The sequence below is a fragment of the Rhinoderma darwinii genome, chromosome 11 (genome assembly GCF_050947455.1).
Source record: "Rhinoderma darwinii isolate aRhiDar2 chromosome 11, aRhiDar2.hap1, whole genome shotgun sequence".
NCBI classification, from domain to species: Eukaryota; Metazoa; Chordata; class Amphibia; order Anura; family Rhinodermatidae; genus Rhinoderma; species Rhinoderma darwinii.
In genome coordinates this window covers 50,292,783-50,309,848 of record NC_134697.1, presented here as the reverse complement: position 1 = coordinate 50,309,848, position 17,066 = coordinate 50,292,783, and the positions used below count along the sequence as shown (strand labels likewise).

Below are 17,066 nucleotides of genomic sequence, written 5' to 3'. Positions count from 1 at the left end.
TGAAGTAGTCCGCAAAGGCATCTCTCACCTGTACAGCACGGTTGGATGCACGGCCAAAAAAACAACTGGCAGGTAGGTCACTAAAAGCTGCCTGTTGATCCACACCCATGTCCAAACTGTCATAGTCGCGAACATAGTTGTGGAGCACACAGGCAGCTTTAATGACCATGTCAACTGTGCCTGGATCCAACTGCATTGCACAGGTGAAGACCCTCCACTTACTACTCATGATCCCGAAGGTGCACTCCACGAAGCGTCGTGCCCGGCTCAGCCTCATGTTGAAGACTCTCTTCCGGGCATCCAGTGCCCTCCGTGGGTATGGGCGCAGCAGGTTGGTCATCAGCGGAAAAGCCTCATCCCCCACCATGACGAAAGGGAATGGATGCGTGGTACCTGGAAGAGGTCTTGGAGGGGGCAGAGTCACCTGATCTACCAGCACTCGCTGGCCGAATGTCGATGTCAGTAGCGCCCGGGAGTCCCCAGTACTGCCATAAGCGCCGACTTCGATAGCAACAAACTTGTACGAGGCATCAGCCACCGCCATCAGGACCACAGAAAAGTACTTCTTGTAATTGAAGTAATGTGATCCCGATTGCGGTGGCTGCTGCACACGTATGTGCTTCCCGTCGACGGCGCCTATGCAGTTTGGGAAATTGGCCACAGACTGAAAGCCTGCTGCTGCCTGCAACCAAGTCTCCTGGGTCGGACTGGGCATCGAAATGGGCTGTAAGTGCTGCCAGATCACGTGGCATGTACTCATCACAATTCCAGAGATGGTAGATTTACCAACCCGGAATTGGAGGTGCAGAGATGCGTAACTCTCCCCAGTTGCCAAAAATCTGAAAGAGAGATAGAAAAAAAAAAATTAGTACAAGGAGCTATACATGACTATCTTCACCACATGCCTATCTTGACCATAACCAGTAATATTTTTCATATAGTTTTAGTACATGGTCAAGAAGGCAAAACACACACAAAAGACATGTAAAATAAACTCACCGCAACGTGATTAGCAGCCTCTCCGTAGGACTGATAGCTCTCCTCATGTTGGTATCCTCACGGATCAGATGGTTTGCCAGGATCACATCTAGCTGATCAAAGGCGCTGACAGACATTCGACAGAAATCTGAAAACTTGTCAGGATAGCTGTAAAGAAACATCAAAATGGATTAGCCACTTGTGTATTATTAGTTACATTTTTGATTTTCATTCGCCGCCATTAAAGAACCATAACAGCCCCCCTGTACATAGTGTCAGAAGCCATTTGTACATAGCGCCCCCCATATAAAACAAAAAAACATTATACTCACCTAGGCAATGAGATGAGCTGATCCACAACCTCAACGGGATCCTTGCATAGACCGGCGTGATGCAGCGACGTCATCATGCCAGCCTGCGCAGGGATACTGTCTGTGTACATGATAAAAAATGCATTACAAACATGGCCACCAGCCTATGGCAGAGTAAGGAGATTCCTCCCTGCTATGCCATACTGTTCAATAGGATCTGCGTCCAAGCACACAGATACTATTCAATGTAGCATGGCACAGCCATATCATCTGCTAGCGGCATCTCCAGGCATGGGGGAGGGGGGGCTGTGTTGGTGGCCGGCACAGGCACCCTGATGTCGTGTGCCCCATAGCAGGTGGTATGGTTTCTACAGCGGTAGTGACACCCCTACCAACGGCGTGGATGCCAAAAATTATGCCATTTAGTGGTTAAATACACAGGGTCATACTTCTCTGTATTCACTTTTTTATACAGTTGCAATAAGAAAAAAACAACAACTCACCATCGCAGTTCGGCATACAGCTGTCCAATGTGTCCCCTCTGTGGCCGCAGTTCGTTAATGGGGTGCACCCAGTAACGGCGATGGCGTTTTCTCCGTTGTTCTTCCACCTGTGAAAAAAAAAATATTGAACAGAAATGAATGCTTTGTCTACATTGGGGTAATGGAGGGTAGAAAAACGGTGTGTCAAAACTTACCTCTCGCCACCTGCGCCGACGAACAACATTAACAAGCACCTTCATGAGGAGGCACATCTGACGCCTCCTCACCTTTATTCTGGGCAATACTGCGACCCCACTGCTGCCCTGCTCTTGATTTAGCTCCATGTCCAGCAGATTTCTCAAGAAAATGGCATGTAGCAGGAGGATGGGTGGAGTTTTCATAGGAAGTACAACCCCCAGAAGGATGTCATGCATGTGAAAACCTCGGCAAAAACAGCCTGAAAAACCGCCTGGAAAACCGCCTCAAAAACCACATCAAAAACCACATCAAACATGAAAACCTCCAGGGTCAGTTTTTACAGGAGGAATTTTCCTCCTGCAAAAAACTCCGTGTGAACAGGGCCTTCATCTGCTTTAATCCAACAATTCACCTGCTCAATAGACCTACAACCATCCTCAGCAGCACAAAAACACAACATCCAAAAGGGGATATGAGTCTTAATGGTGAACGGACATTTAAAACAACAAACAAACAAAAAAATTGATTACACAAAATTATAAAAGAAAGTTTATACATCAATAATTTTATAAATCAACCTACCTGTCAATGCCCAGTAGGATTTTCCGACATATTCTTGTGTTAATACAAAAGACACAAGTGCCATACCGCCATTCATTATACCCACAAATAATCGTGAAAAAGCAAAAACTTCATAGCTTGGAGCCAGGGCTGTTAAATAACCAAAAACGACATCAAAAAATAGTCCTGGGGAAAAAAATAAAATAAAGAGAAGGCATTAACAATGAAAAATATATCAGAACCAGAGATTACAAACTTCTGAACCGTTATAACTACAGTACAGGCTATCCTCCTAAAAATTGGACAACAGGTTCAAGCCTGTTTTACCATGTACAGTATATCAGATTATAAGTGAAGCTTATTACTCATAATCGTAAACTTTGTGGCAGATGTATATAGATGCAGAGTTCAATTAAAGTAATTAATAAATATCATCAAGGTTATAAACTTTTAATAAAATCTCAAACATTAGGGATGTAAGAGTCTTGAGACAGTTCAGTAAATACTCAGTAACAAGATTAAAGGGGTTCTTCCAGGACTTTAACATTGATGGTCTAAACTTACGATAGGCCATCAATGTTTGATCTACAAAGGTTCGATCTCCACGGACCAAACACTGATGGCTTATTCAAAGGATAGGCCATCAACGTTAAAGTCCTGGAGAACCCCTTTAATTATCTTATTTACTAAACAACGAAAGGGATAGATGGATCGGCTTCTCCTGGAATGCTGACAAAATGCTCAATTGTGGCCAAAGCTGGCCATATAAAGCAGACATTTATTGCCACAAAAAACCCATAAACCTGCATGCTCGGATCAGCCAAGCAATTGGGAGAGGGGGTTAGGCACCACCAGACAACTCTCTGACAGGGTGGTCATCAGTTAATCATAGGACTATGCGCACCTTGTGATTCCTCTGTAGTCATCTTTTTGTATATTTTCACCATAACATCCATTGTTAGACTGTGGATGTACGAAGTATGTTATATCCATCCCACCTTAAAGAGGTTGTCTTAGACAGCCGCTTTGTATATAGGCATATGGATTTAATAAAAAGGTGGTCTCCAGCTCAGAAACCTACTCTAATAGCTAGAATGGAAAGCCACAACAAAGATTGGCCATTCCTTTGGAGGACCCATCATCATGCATTAGACAAATGGCCAACGAATTTCAATGGGCACGGGGTAATGCTTTATTTTGTATGCTGGGTTCAATTGCTATCAGATTTGTGTTAGAATTTTGTAATTGTATTTACTTAGAGAATACTTGCAGTGTTCAAAACAAAATATACTGCCCTACATCACACATTTTCACCTACCTGTTAGATATACTGGTCTCCTTCCTAGCTTATCTGACAAAGGTCCAAACAAAATGTTCCCAATAAGGAGACCGGCAAATAATAATGAAGATGCCAGATTGACCTTGTATGCTTCATGTTGTATTAAGTGCCACTATAAAAAGAAAATATGAACATTTTGGATAAATCCCAAGCATGAATTTAATTTAGTCTATGCTAATAAAGGACCTTGAGTCTTACAATATCAAACTCTCAGTCTGTGTCTGTTCTCTCTGCCGTCTCGGTTACTCAAAAAACATATGGGTAAACAGGTCACTGACTAATAAAATGAGCAAACTTTTCTATTGGCGTCTATCTGGCTATGACTAAAATCGAACTTGGGCCTGAAGAGGTCTAACAGGCTCCTAAAGTCGACAGTAATTTGTCTACTCATGCATTATTCTAGAGACTTCATTCTAACCCTATGAATACATTCAATTAAAGCGTACTTCGCGTCTTACGCAGGCAGGCTCTTCCTCGTTTGATGTAAAAGACGTGCGGTGTGCTCTAAGCTAATCAGATGTTCTTCTCTGCTGCCCCCATTCCTTCTCCCCACATGAAGTCTCCCACATCAATGAGGAAGAGTAACAGCAGTTGCATCCTCCTACCCCCTCCTTCCGGTTTTCTATTTACGGTTTTCATGATTTGGTTACGGAGGAGGACCTTTAGGGCCCTGTTGCGGGTTTACTCTGTTCTGCTCAGTCAGAGGAAAAGAAGGGAAAACTGGAAGAGACGGTTCCGTTGCCACACGGACACCATTGGCGGGCGACATTGACTTTAATAGGTTCTATCGGCTTTCCGTCGGGATGTCCATGGATTTGCCGGAAAACAATAGCGCAGTATTCTGCGATATCGTTTCAGGTAATTCCTGCCAGATCTGCAACAGAGGCCCCTAATGAAGCCTCCAACGCAGATGTGAACAGGGTCTAACAGAGAACCTGCAGGAGGGGAAAAGGGAAAAGGCCGCTGGAAAATAAGGAAGATGCTGTTTTTCCTTGCTAATGATTTATTACAAAATATTTCAAGTGTTCAAATGTACTATTGATTGATTTATGCAAAGAACTAAAACAATAGCTATACTTTAAACTGGATAAATCTAAAATTAATCTAGCTAAAACATTATGAATAATTATTTTCTTTTAATATACACATAGCATTAGTTTTTTGCAGTCTATATAAGACGTGCTACCAACAACACTGCACTGCATGGTCACCGACAAGGTTTCATTTAATTTCCACTGAATATATCTCCGCTACGTTGATTCATTTGTAATCTACTTGCTCCATTTTTTGGTGTACTGCGGGGCTCTGTTGACCCTGGTAATTTTGATGTGTCACTTTGTTTTTTATGTGAAAATGTGTATCACATAATTGGTCAATAAAAACTATTGAAATCTAAAAATTTACTGTACTGAAATCCATGGTTCCAATGTTATAGCATTTTTTTCCCCAAGATATTCAAACTGTGCACACAAAAGGACAATTTTGCCACTTGGCTGTATACAGAATTGTGAATGAGCAAATGCGTCACTGTAATTATATACAATGCATAGTTAGGGCTACTACATATTGAGCATCTTGACTTTGAGAGGAAAACTATAACAATAACCATTAATAATGGGGGTCATATTTAGAACATTCTGCATTTCTTTTTCTAAGCAAATTCTAGCCATCATGTTTTTTCTTGTGGTGGTTCCCCATTGACTTCTAAAGGCAAAAACCACAGACCGGTAAAAACAGTTTACCCAATGCAGCTTTACATAAATAATTTATGCATCTTTTCCTGTGGCTTTAAGGTGTAGTAGTGGTGCATTCTTGCCCCATACTATACTGCAATGTCCTGCATGTCTTAAACTGTGGGGCATTTGGCAACCATGGTAAAAAATAACAAAATGTTCATTTTAAATGTGAAAGGCATAAAATGAAATAATAATACTTGCCTCAGATACTATGGAAGTGAAATTGTCGGTAAAGCGAACGTGCTTAATAACGTCTCTGTCAGAAGATACATCTCCTATGTCAATACGATATTCAGGTATGGCTCCGACAATGACAATCAGCATGGACTGACAAGCCACATAAACCTTAAAGTAACAATAACAGTAGTAATTATTTTCCAGTAATGGCATAAACTGCCTTGTATTTATACTCCTAGCTACACAATAAATTGAGAAAGTTCAGAAATACTAGGTTGTATTTTTATATACCATGTATGTTCATATCATTTACTTCATTCATATAGATAGCGGCTTTCAAAATTCTGTTGGTTGCCCTTGGAAACTGACAGCGGTTTATCTCAACATCACTGTCAGACGTTACCCCACAACTGAGGACTACCTGTGTGACTGTCCTCTGCTCTTTAAGACACTAAACATGCAAGACATTCTGGAAGATTTGCTCTGTACGACACAGGATAGATAACGTATGTGCTCAGAGGAGCAGAGTTCATGCAGATTGGTATGCAGTCTTTGTAAACCTACCGCCTGTAGGTAATCAGAAACAAAGCGGTAAATGTCATTAAAAAAACAAACAAAAACAATCAATGTCTTGTGAGCATCAAGTGGCTCATGCCATGCGCTCTTCACCTTCCTGCCCTGCTCATAGTGTCGCCGATTCATCCGAGCAGTGAAGACGCTAGAAGACATGAACTTGAATCCACAAGTCCAGCAATGAGCCACAATTATTCTGATACCAATTAGGGCAGCTTGTTCTGAAGATTAGCTCACAGCTTGAAGCACTGTGCCTCATTAGCTGGCCTATGACTTGTGGTTAACCGGCACTTACAAGTCAACGCGGTTCAAGACAAGACGCAAAGAATTCATAGAAAGGCCCTCACATTAAAATTACCTCCTATACGGACTGAGTATACAAAACTGTACAATAACCTGGTGTTTATAGCCCCCAAAATAACAAGCAGCCCATTATAGCCAATCCGTATCAATATTTGGAAATATAAGAAAATTCTATTAGGCTGGCTTCACACAATGCTTGTCGGCTTTTGAAAATGGTTTTTAAGAAGATATTTTTTTAATTAAAAATAAGGATCAAATAAAGGCACCGTATTTGCCACTTATAAATCCACAAAGGCTGAAATACTGGAATATGGATTTGTATATTTGCAACAAATCTGTAAAATTCATAAATAGCCAAAATGTCCAATAGGCAAATTTTTATCTCTAGTGTCGGATTTTCAGATATTCTCGATTATTAGGAGGTCATGGAAAAGTATACAAAACGCAATTGTAAGGGTAGTGGACCTTCAGTAACACAAAATGTGCTAATTGAAAATCAGAAAAAGCCACTGATGTGGCTGAAAACCGCACCGGCATGCCGTTTAATAATGTCCATGTAGCGTTGCGGAGAAAACTACTGGTTACCTGCAAAATCGTGCAGCCATTAATAAGTGGATTCTTATGGCCGCAGAATTTTGTAGTAAACCACTAGTTTTCCCGGAAACACCGCTCGGCCATTAACAGCAAACAGCCTGCGCGGTTTTTCATCTGTGTCAATGCCGCAAAGAGTAAACTTACCCTAATTGACTATTCCAGTTCATTCTTGTGTAAAACCACGTTACGTTAGAGTTCTGTGCTAGAAACACGTGCCGAATTAGTAGATCCAAATTAAAGGATTTCAATATATATTTAGGTTCCCCTTTAAGATACCAGTGAGCTGCTGCAAATTTCAGATTAAGCACACTTCACATTATAAAAACTGGCACTCTTTATGCTACATCCTTTCATGCAACAAATTTGCTACGTAAAAAAAAAAAAAAAAAAAAAAAAATCTCCCATAGGAATGAATCAAGCAACGGTTTCGTAAAAATAATTAGCATTTTAGGATTAGTGCTCCTGTAATGTAAGGTATTTCCAATGTGGCAGATGCCTTTCCAAAAGCTTAGAGTATCCCATTTAGTGCAGCCAGTCTCATTTTCAACCTACTTCTTTGCAGAAAGTAAATTAATTTCTCCTGATCAACGTCTCATAAAAGTTGATTGGCATTCATATTATGCCGCAGAACATGTTCTGGAGGAATATTCCATAATAAGTGTTCATCTCTTAGACTTGTCATCTCTAGCAGCCTGTCATTTCAAGAAACACATGTCACATTCACATTATCCCATCAGACCATACATTGTCTCGTCATATAGAATACTAATAATTGCACTTATGAGCTCAGACATCCAGCAATGTGATAACCGAAACATTCCAGTACTAGAGAGAGGAAGGAGAAGAACTGGAGCATATTGTTTTAAGTCTGCTAAATGGTTTCGTGACAATTCCAGAGGTCTTGGTAAAAAAAAAAAAAAAAAAACACGACTCATTCTTAAATGGTCACTAACTTTCAACAAACTTTGCATAAATCAATAGCACAAGCGGATATAAGAAACTTTGGAATCCATCTTAAAGAAAAATGCCTGTCGCCACTTATCAGGCTCTTCCTCCCTCTTAACTGTTCATTCATTCTGAATTTACTGCTAAAAACAGTCTTCTCAAGACAAGATAGACTGTCAGCTCACTGGGGTATCAGAGAGTATGCGAATGAGAGCAAGACTGCTGCAGCTTCTAGTAAGTGTTATATCTTACCCCAGTGCTGGATTCACAGCTACACTGCTAATTACGGTTGTCTGATTTTTTTGATTGCAACTGCTTCTCAGTGTGTTCTACAAAGAGATTGGGGAGCAGGTTAATCTCTTCTCTGTGTGTGCGCAACGTATGGAAGAGATAATAGCACTTAGGCTCTACCCACTCGCTCAGAGAAAACAGAATTAAAGAAAGAGCCTACAGGGGAAAAGTGCTAAAAAATGTTTTCAAAAAAATGCAGAATACAAGTCATATAATGACCAGAAGTAGTGTTATTCCTCAAACACACATGACAGCTTATTCTGAAAACTTACCTGAAAGGTAAACACTTAACCTTTACACTTTAAAGTGTAGCTAAACGTTTGACAAACTTCTGACCTGTCATAGTGACATGTCAGAAGTTTGTATTGGTGGGGGTCCGAGCACAGAGACTCGCCCCCAATCGCTAGAACGAAGCAGCTGAAACGTTCGTGTGAGCGCTCAGCCGCTTTGTGTCTGTTCGGCTTTTTCCAGAAATAAATGTATCAGTGTACGGACTCAATAGAAAGTCTAAGAGCCCGTACTCCGATACATCGGCTTTCCGGAAAAAGCCGGACACGAAGCGGCTGAGCGCTCACACGAACTCTTCAGCTGCTTCGTTCTAGCGATTGGTGGGGGTCTCAGTGCTCGGACCCCCACCAATCCAAACTTCTGATATGTTACTATGACAGGTCAGAAGTTTGTCAAACGTTTAGCTACAATTTAAAGATGTTGAACGTTGAAGTACGTACAGATGACCGCTGGATCTCCATGATCTTGTGAAGCCAGTGTAGGTCACCTTCGATGTTAATAAAGATCTAGTAGTAATATTGCTACAGTTCCATTCCCTGCATTTAGCAGGGAAAATGTGATTGCCGGTCTCTAGCACGAGGAATCTAATATTTACCGCAGTGCTGCGGTTTTCATATTCTGAATTCTGGGTCATGAGGTGCCCCACACAAATTTTGTAAAAGCCATGTGAAGCCTAGGGGAAATAAATGAACATAGGGAATAATAGCGACTATCTAGAATAGGAACAAATCCCCTTAGTAACCAGCCTATTTTAGGCCAAAATGACCAAGCTATTTTTTTCATTTTAGATAGAAAAAACCCCTGAAATTACGCCAATGTTCAATGCGTTTTAAATTCACACTGCTCACTGTGCGGTGTAAATAACACATTATCTTTATTCTATGGGTCGGTAGGATTACAGCGATACTACATATGTATAGGTTTTTTACTCTAAAATGATTTATTTTTGCATCATCGCTTTCCAATGTTGTTCCGTCAATGTTGTTTACCTCGTAATCTCGCGAGATTTCGTTTCCCTTGCTGGAATCTCACAGAAAAGATTCAGAAGTGTCAGGATTCTGAATACACATGACGTCCAGGCTGGATTTCATGTGTATTCATTATCAGGACCCTTGTGTATGTGGCTGCACATCGTTCTAGTAAGAACACTATGTGCAGTGTAAATGAATGGAGAGGAGTGTATGATGCTGATTGGTCACTGATTCGTCAGCATCATACACTATTTCACAACGCCCAGTTAGTAAAACAAGTAAACACGCCCAGTTGGTAAAAACACAATACACGCCCAGTTGGACATACGAAAAAAAACACGCCCAGTTGTCCATTTAAAACCTCATTTGCATATATATATATATATATATATATATATATATAAAATAGCTCATAACTTGGCCAAAAATGAACGTTTTTTAAAAAAAAACAAAAAAAAACACGTAACTTATCTACATTGCAGCGCCGATCGCATGCAATAGGAGATAGGGATTTGAGAATCTGGTGACAGAGCTTCTTTAAAGTAAGAATTTCAAAGACAAGTCTCCATAAGAGAGGCAATGTCGATATTGGGATAATGACCTCATGCATTCAGGCAGTTCCCTGGTCTCAGGCTCATTCCAGAAACCACCTGGCCCTGATCCTGTCAAAATGGAACAAATCCTCCCCAATGCTGGACAAGAAAACACTCCTCACAGGTTCAGTAAAAAGTTCCCTTATCTGGTGGCTGAACCCCAGGAACCTGGACAAAGGAGTAGTTTGGGATCCCTCTCCCATAATATCAGTGACAGACACAAGCAAACTAGGATGGGGTGCAGTGGTATCCAGAAGAACATTCCAGGGTACGTGGTCTCAGAGACTAAGCCTTCAATCCTTAAGGGTATGTGCACACACACTAATTACGTCCGTAATTTACGGACGTATTTCGGCCGCAAGTAGTGGACCGAACTCAGTGCAGGAAGCCGGGCTCCTAGCATCATACATATGTACGATGCTAGGAGTCCCTGCCTCTCCGTGGAACTACTGTCCCGTACTGAAAACATGATTACAGTACGAGACAGTTGTCCTGCAGAGCGGCAGGGACTCCTAGCATCGTATATAACTATGATGCTAGGAGCCCGGCTCCCTGCAGTGTGTTCGGTCCGGTACTTGCGGCCGAAATACGTCCGTCAATTACGGACGTAAATAGTGTGTGTGCACATACCCTAAATGTTCTAGAATGGAGAGCTGCATTAGAGGCCCTAAGATCAGCAGAACATCTAGTCAGAGGCTCACGCATAAGAGTATATACAGACAACATAACTACGGTGGCATATTTGAGATACCAGGGAGGCACAAAACAGAGAAATCGCCAACTCTTGGCCTCACAAATATTCTACTGGGTAGAACCAAGCCTCGTGTCCATTTCAGCCCTCCATCTAAAAGGGACTCTAAATACGCAGGCAGACTTTCTGAGGAGGAAAGATGTAAATTCCACAGAGTGGTGCCTGAATCAAAAGGATTTTCTTCAGATTACCAGCAGGTGGGGTGTCCCAGAAGTAGATCTATTTGCCAACCAGGGAAACCCCAAAACTCAAAAATTATTTTCTCTTAGCCCCAAAGAAAAGTCCATAGGAGTAGACCTACTAGCTCACACATAATCGTTCAGTCTAGCATACGCTTTCCCTCCTATCCCCTTGATTCCACAGGTTTAACAGAAACTCAGGCTAGAGAAAACCAGTCTTATTTTGATCACTCCTCTATGGCCATCCTGGGCGGAAAGAGTGGATGCATCCATTGAACAGATCTGCAAAGCAGCTATCTGGTCATCTGATCGCACTTTTACAAAACATTACAGATTAAAATCGGTTTTCCAGCAAGGATCTTTCCTTAGGTAGGAAAGTTCTCCAAGCTGTAGTCCCCCCCCCCCCCAAAGCAATTTTTATTTGGGAATTCCACTGCGGTGCGAGCATGGGGGGGTGCATTGAGAAAATAGAATTAGACTTACCGGTAATTCGGTTTCTAGTAAACCCTCCATAACAGCACCCTTATATCCCCCCCCCCCCCCCTTAGCTACATTAATTAAACGCTATTTACACATATTTATGATCAGTAATAGATATGTAAATTTACCAGACATGGTTAGTAGACATACACTGAGGAGGAATGGTGGGGGTCGGGCTATTTAACCTCTTGTGCTTTTTCCTGTCCATATTAGAGGCGAGGTCTTACTTCCTGTGGTTGTGTCATGGAGGGTTTACTAGAATCCGAATTACCAGTAAGTCTAATTCTATTTTTTCCCCCTTTTCTCCTCCCAAAATATTATGAAATTGATAACGCAGTTTCATTGCTTCATATAAATATTAATGTGGCCATAAAGGTGTAACATTACAAAACATAGCTCAACTCTGCATGGAGGGGGTTGACCTCCATTAACAAGGTCATTAATAACCCTTTCAGAACAATTTAATACATGACATTTACAAGACTTAGGGAATAAATAGCACAAATTAGAGTGTCACCTCTGATCCTCAGATAATCAATAACAATGAACTTATTTGCATAATGAGTTTCTACTTTCATGGGAATAAAGGATTTACATTATAAGCCAACGCTGTACTATACAACAATGTCAGAGTTCAAATGAGCGCAGTCTATATAAATAGAGCGTGAAAAAAAATGTATGACAAGCAACTGTGTTCACACATGTATTAGGCACCACTCACACACAGGTCATCAAAAAAAAAGTGACGCTGGTGCAATGGGGAATGCATGCAGCAAATAATAGTATATAGGTTATACACACAATAGTTCACGATTTTTGCAGGGGCAGTTTTTATTCATAGACACAGCTCTAGGAAATAAAAGTGGAGCAATGGCAGTATTGTCACTTCAACAGTTCTCATTTTCTTAAAATGTTCAATCTTAGCTTTGCCCAATCAATTAAAAGGAAGAAGGTACTCCTTCACCCCCTACTTGAACAAATGTTTGACATGGCAGAAGAAGAGTCCACACCAAAATCTACAGTTAGAGGAAGTAGTTAAAGAATATGCAATATTATTAATATGCCCAACATCTGTACCAGTAATGCCTTGCTAAAAGTACAGCAGCCACAATAATCAATGATATACATCTATAGAATCATGTCAACATCATGTGATAAGGAAATCTTAAATGAAAGCTTTATTAAAGAAAGAAAGTTACAACGATAGGGAGAGCGAGAGCGAGAAAGGGAGAGCGAGAGCGAGAAAGGGAGAGCGAGAAAGGGAGAGCGAGAGCGAGAAAGGGAGAGCGAGAAAGGGAGAGCGAGAGCGAGAAAGGGAGAGCGAGAAAGGGAGAGGGAGAGCGAGAGGGAGAGCGAGAAAGGGAGAGGGAGAGCGAGAAAGGGAGAGGGAGAGCGAAAGGGAGAGCGAGAAAGGGAGAGCGAGAGCGAGAAAGGGAGAGGGAGAGCGAGAAAGGGAGAGGGAGAGCGAGAGGGAGAGCGAGAAAGGGAGAGGGAGAGCGAAAGGGAGAGCGAGAAAGGGAGAGGGAGAGCGAGAAAGGGAGAGCGAGAAAGGGAGAGCGAGAAAGGGAGAGCGAGAAAGGGAGAGCGAGAAAGGGAGAGCGAGAAAGGGAGAGCGAGAAAGGGAGAGCGAGAAAGGGAGAGCGAGAAAGGGAGAGCGAGAAAGGGAGAGCGAGAAAGGGAGAGCGAGAAAGGGAGAGCGAGAAAGGGAGAGCGAGAAAGGGAGAGCGAGAAAGGGAGAGCGAGAAAGGGAGAGCGAGAAAGGGAGAGCGAGAAAGGGAGAGCGAGAAAGGGAGAGCGAGAAAGGGAGAGCGAGAAAGGGAGAGCGAGAAAGGGAGAGCGAGAAAGGGAGAGCGAGAAAGGGAGAGCGAGAAAGGGAGAGCGAGAAAGGGAGAGCGAGAAAGGGAGAGCGAGAAAGGGAGAGCGAGAAAGGGAGAGCGAGAAAGGGAGAGCGAGAAAGGGAGAGCGAGAAAGGGAGAGCGAGAAAGGGAGAGCGAGAAAGGGAGAGCGAGAAAGGGAGAGCGAGAAAGGGAGAGCGAGAAAGGGAGAGCGAGAAAGGGAGAGCGAGAAAGGGAGAGCGAGAAAGGGAGAGCGAGAAAGGGAGAGCGAGAAAGGGAGAGCGAGAAAGGGAGAGCGAGAAAGGGAGAGCGAGAAAGGGAGAGCGAGAAAGGGAGAGCGAGAAAGGGAGAGCGAGAAAGGGAGAGCGAGAAAGGGAGAGCGAGAAAGGGAGAGCGAGAAAGGGAGAGCGAGAAAGGGAGAGCGAGAAAGGGAGAGCGAGAAAGGGAGAGCGAGAAAGGGAGAGCGAGAAAGGGAGAGCGAGAAAGGGAGAGCGAGAAAGGGAGAGCGAGAAAGGGAGAGCGAGAAAGGGAGAGCGAGAAAGGGAGAGCGAGAAAGGGAGAGCGAGAAAGGGAGAGCGAGAAAGGGAGAGCGGGAGAGCGAGAAAGGGAGAGCGAGAAAGGGAGAGCGAGAGCGGGAGAGCGAGAGAGCGAGAAAGGGAGAGCGGGAGAGCGAGAAAGGGAGAGCGAGAAAGGGAGAGCGAGAAAGGGAGAGCGAGAGCGGGAGAGCGAGAGCGGGAGAGCGAGAGCGGGAGAGCGAGAGCGAGAAAGGGAGAGCGGGAGAGCGAGAACAAGAAAGGGAGAGCGAGAGCAAGAAAGGGAGAGCGAGAGCAAGAAAGGGAGAGCGAGAGCAAGAAAGGGAGAGCGAGAGCAAGAAAGGGAGAGCGAGAGCAAGAAAGGGAGAGCGGGAGAGCGAGAGCGAGAGCGGGAGAGCGAGAGCGAGCGGGAGAGAGCGAGAGCGAGAAAGGGAGAGCGAGAGCGAGAAAGGGAGAGCGAGAGCGAGAAAGGGAGAGCGAGAGCGAGAAAGGGAGAGCGAGAGCGAGAAAGGGAGAGCGAGAGCGAGAAAGGGAGAGCGGGAGAGAGCGAGAGCGAGAGCGGGAGAGAGCGAGAGCGAGAGCGGGAGAGCGAGAGCGAGAGCGGGAGAGAGCGAGAGCGAGAGCGGGAGAGAGCGAGAGCGAGAGCGAGAGCGGGAGAGCGAGAGCGAGAGCGGGAGAGCGAGAGCGAGAGCGGGAGAGAGCGGGAGAGCGGGAGAGAGCGGGAGAGCGGGAGAGAGCGAGAGCGAGAGAGCGAGAGCGAGAAAGGGAGAGCGAGAGCGAGAAAGGGAGAGCGAGAGCGAGAAAGGGAGAGCGAGAGCGAGAGCGGGAGAGCGAGAGCGAGAAAGGGAGAGCGAGAGCGAGAAAGGGAGAGCGAGAGCGAGAAAGGGAGAGCGAGAGCAAGAAAGGGAGAGCGAGAGCAAGAAAGGGAGAGCGAGAGCAAGAAAGGGAGAGCGAGAGCAAGAAAGGGAGAGCGAGAGCAAGAAAGGGAGAGCGAGAGCAAGAAAGGGAGAGCGAGAGCAAGAAAGGGAGAGCGAGAGCAAGAAAGGGAGAGCGAGAGCAAGAAAGGGAGAGCGAGAGCAAGAAAGGGAGAGCGAGAGCAAGAAAGGGAGAGCGAGAGCGAGAGCGAGAAAGAAAGAAAAGAAAGAAAAGAAAGGCAGGCATGACCCACAGAGATCCTCAAGCGTTAGACAGAAGGCCTCAAGATTGACTTTTAGATTAACCTTTTAAATGGCCTTTTCTGGCTAGCTGCCATCATGGAACCACCTTACAAGTTATTGGCCACACAAGAAATACCTACTAATAACACATCATTCTATGTACAAGCTTTGTGTTGTTTAGAATATCATGTCTATCTCCAGTAAACTTGGCAGTCTTATATCAGAACGGCCATGAAGTCCTGGTAAGGAGGCCAGCAGTGTGATATTCAGTGAATACGGTTTAAGAACAGATCTTAGCTTGCAAGATTATCTAAAATAAATTTCAGAGGCAACGTATACATACCCAAAGTATACATATATGTAGCATAATCATAATAATGGCAATTATTAGCGAAAGCTATAATGATTATTTTTCTTTATCACATGAATAATTTGGTATACAAACATACCACATGTGAAGTATACATTCAGATCTATAGAGACCTTGTGTCCTTTTGCCATACAGCCGGCAGGTATACATTTTAGAAACAATGTAGGAAAACAGAATCTGATACACTTTCTTATTCTGTTAGCCACCTGAAAAAAACGTACACTACAATGTTTACATAATATATATTTTTTTTGCATGCGGCCTACGTATGATTTTTTTTGTCACTGTATGGTATGCAGTGGCATACGTCACAGCTCTACACCCTGTGCATATGTCGGAATATTTCCCCATTTTATTTTTTCAAATGGTACTAAATAGCAAAGCCTGCTACACTACTCAGCACTGCAAACAAAAAAACACAAGTATACGCATCAGTATCTTATTTTGTTCACAATACACTAGATTTGTCTGGGGAAAAAAAGTGAAAAACTCCACTACCTCTTTATCATATAACAAATTAAACATATCCCAAAAGTGCACCATTTTAAGGATGTGATAGACTGGTTAAAGAAACCCCATCCATGTATTGTAAAGAAGCATACATTTACGCTTTTGTTTTTTAAAAAATAAATTAAACCTTACCCTTATGGCCCAACTGTGATATGCGAAGTGGACATATTAACATTCTGCAGATTGGCCTTTCTGTTTTCTTTTTCTAAGTATAATGGGACTCTACATTCGTTCCAAGGGTGAGCTACACAAGTATAAACTATACAAGGCGGCATTACAGAAAAAACCCACCGATGAGTAATTGCTCAAGCAACGGGCCGTATTACGGCTCCACTTTGTACGGAGCCTTTATAGGACTGCCATAAAGGGGCCTCTACTAGCCATCCTTATATACCACATTGCTTGACTGAGCTCTTACAGCAGTGTATGCAGGCCTTGCTTCTCCGTGCCCATTTGTACAAGCCCTAACTGGGTGTATAAGCAAAGAAACTTTAACCTTTTAAACCACTATGACATAACTTAACGTCCTGGATAGCCTTACAGAAAGCAACTATGACGCACACATAATGGTGATCGCGCGGGCACAGCTGTTGTGCCTGTGGGATCAACAGCAGGAGCCCGGCCGTGATTGACAGCTGGGCTCCTTTTGCAACTGCCAGGATTAGAGATACCTCAGTTTACCACGAATAGGCAATAATGTTTTGGTATACATAGTTACATAGTTACATAGTTAGTACGGCTGAAAAAAGACACATGTCCATCAAGTTCAACCAAGGGAAGGGAAAAGGGAAGGAAAAATTTCTACACATAGGAGCTAATATTTTTTTGTTCTAGGAAATTATCTAACCCTTTTTTAAAGCCATCTACTGTCCCTGCTGTGACCAGCTCCTGCGGTAGACTATTCCATAGAT

General features: G+C 43.3%; 1 protein-coding gene across 3 annotated transcripts in view; it reads right to left on the bottom strand.

Moving 5' to 3' along the window:
- LOC142663116 (solute carrier family 22 member 15-like) overlaps positions 1 to 17,066 on the bottom strand; it is a 164,581-nt gene that overhangs the window by 133,387 nt on the left and 14,128 nt on the right. For all 3 annotated transcript variants that reach the window (XR_012851044.1, XM_075841420.1, XM_075841421.1), the window contains exons 2-4: positions 5,807 to 5,950; positions 3,849 to 3,981; positions 2,552 to 2,716 (exon numbers count right to left, since the gene is read on the bottom strand). Coding sequence is in view for 2 of the 3 variants with exons in the window: in XM_075841420.1 (XP_075697535.1) it covers positions 2,552 to 2,716; positions 3,849 to 3,981; positions 5,807 to 5,950 (442 nt within the window). In the remaining variant the exon portion in view is untranslated. The remainder of the gene's footprint in view (positions 1 to 2,551; positions 2,717 to 3,848; positions 3,982 to 5,806; positions 5,951 to 17,066) is intronic.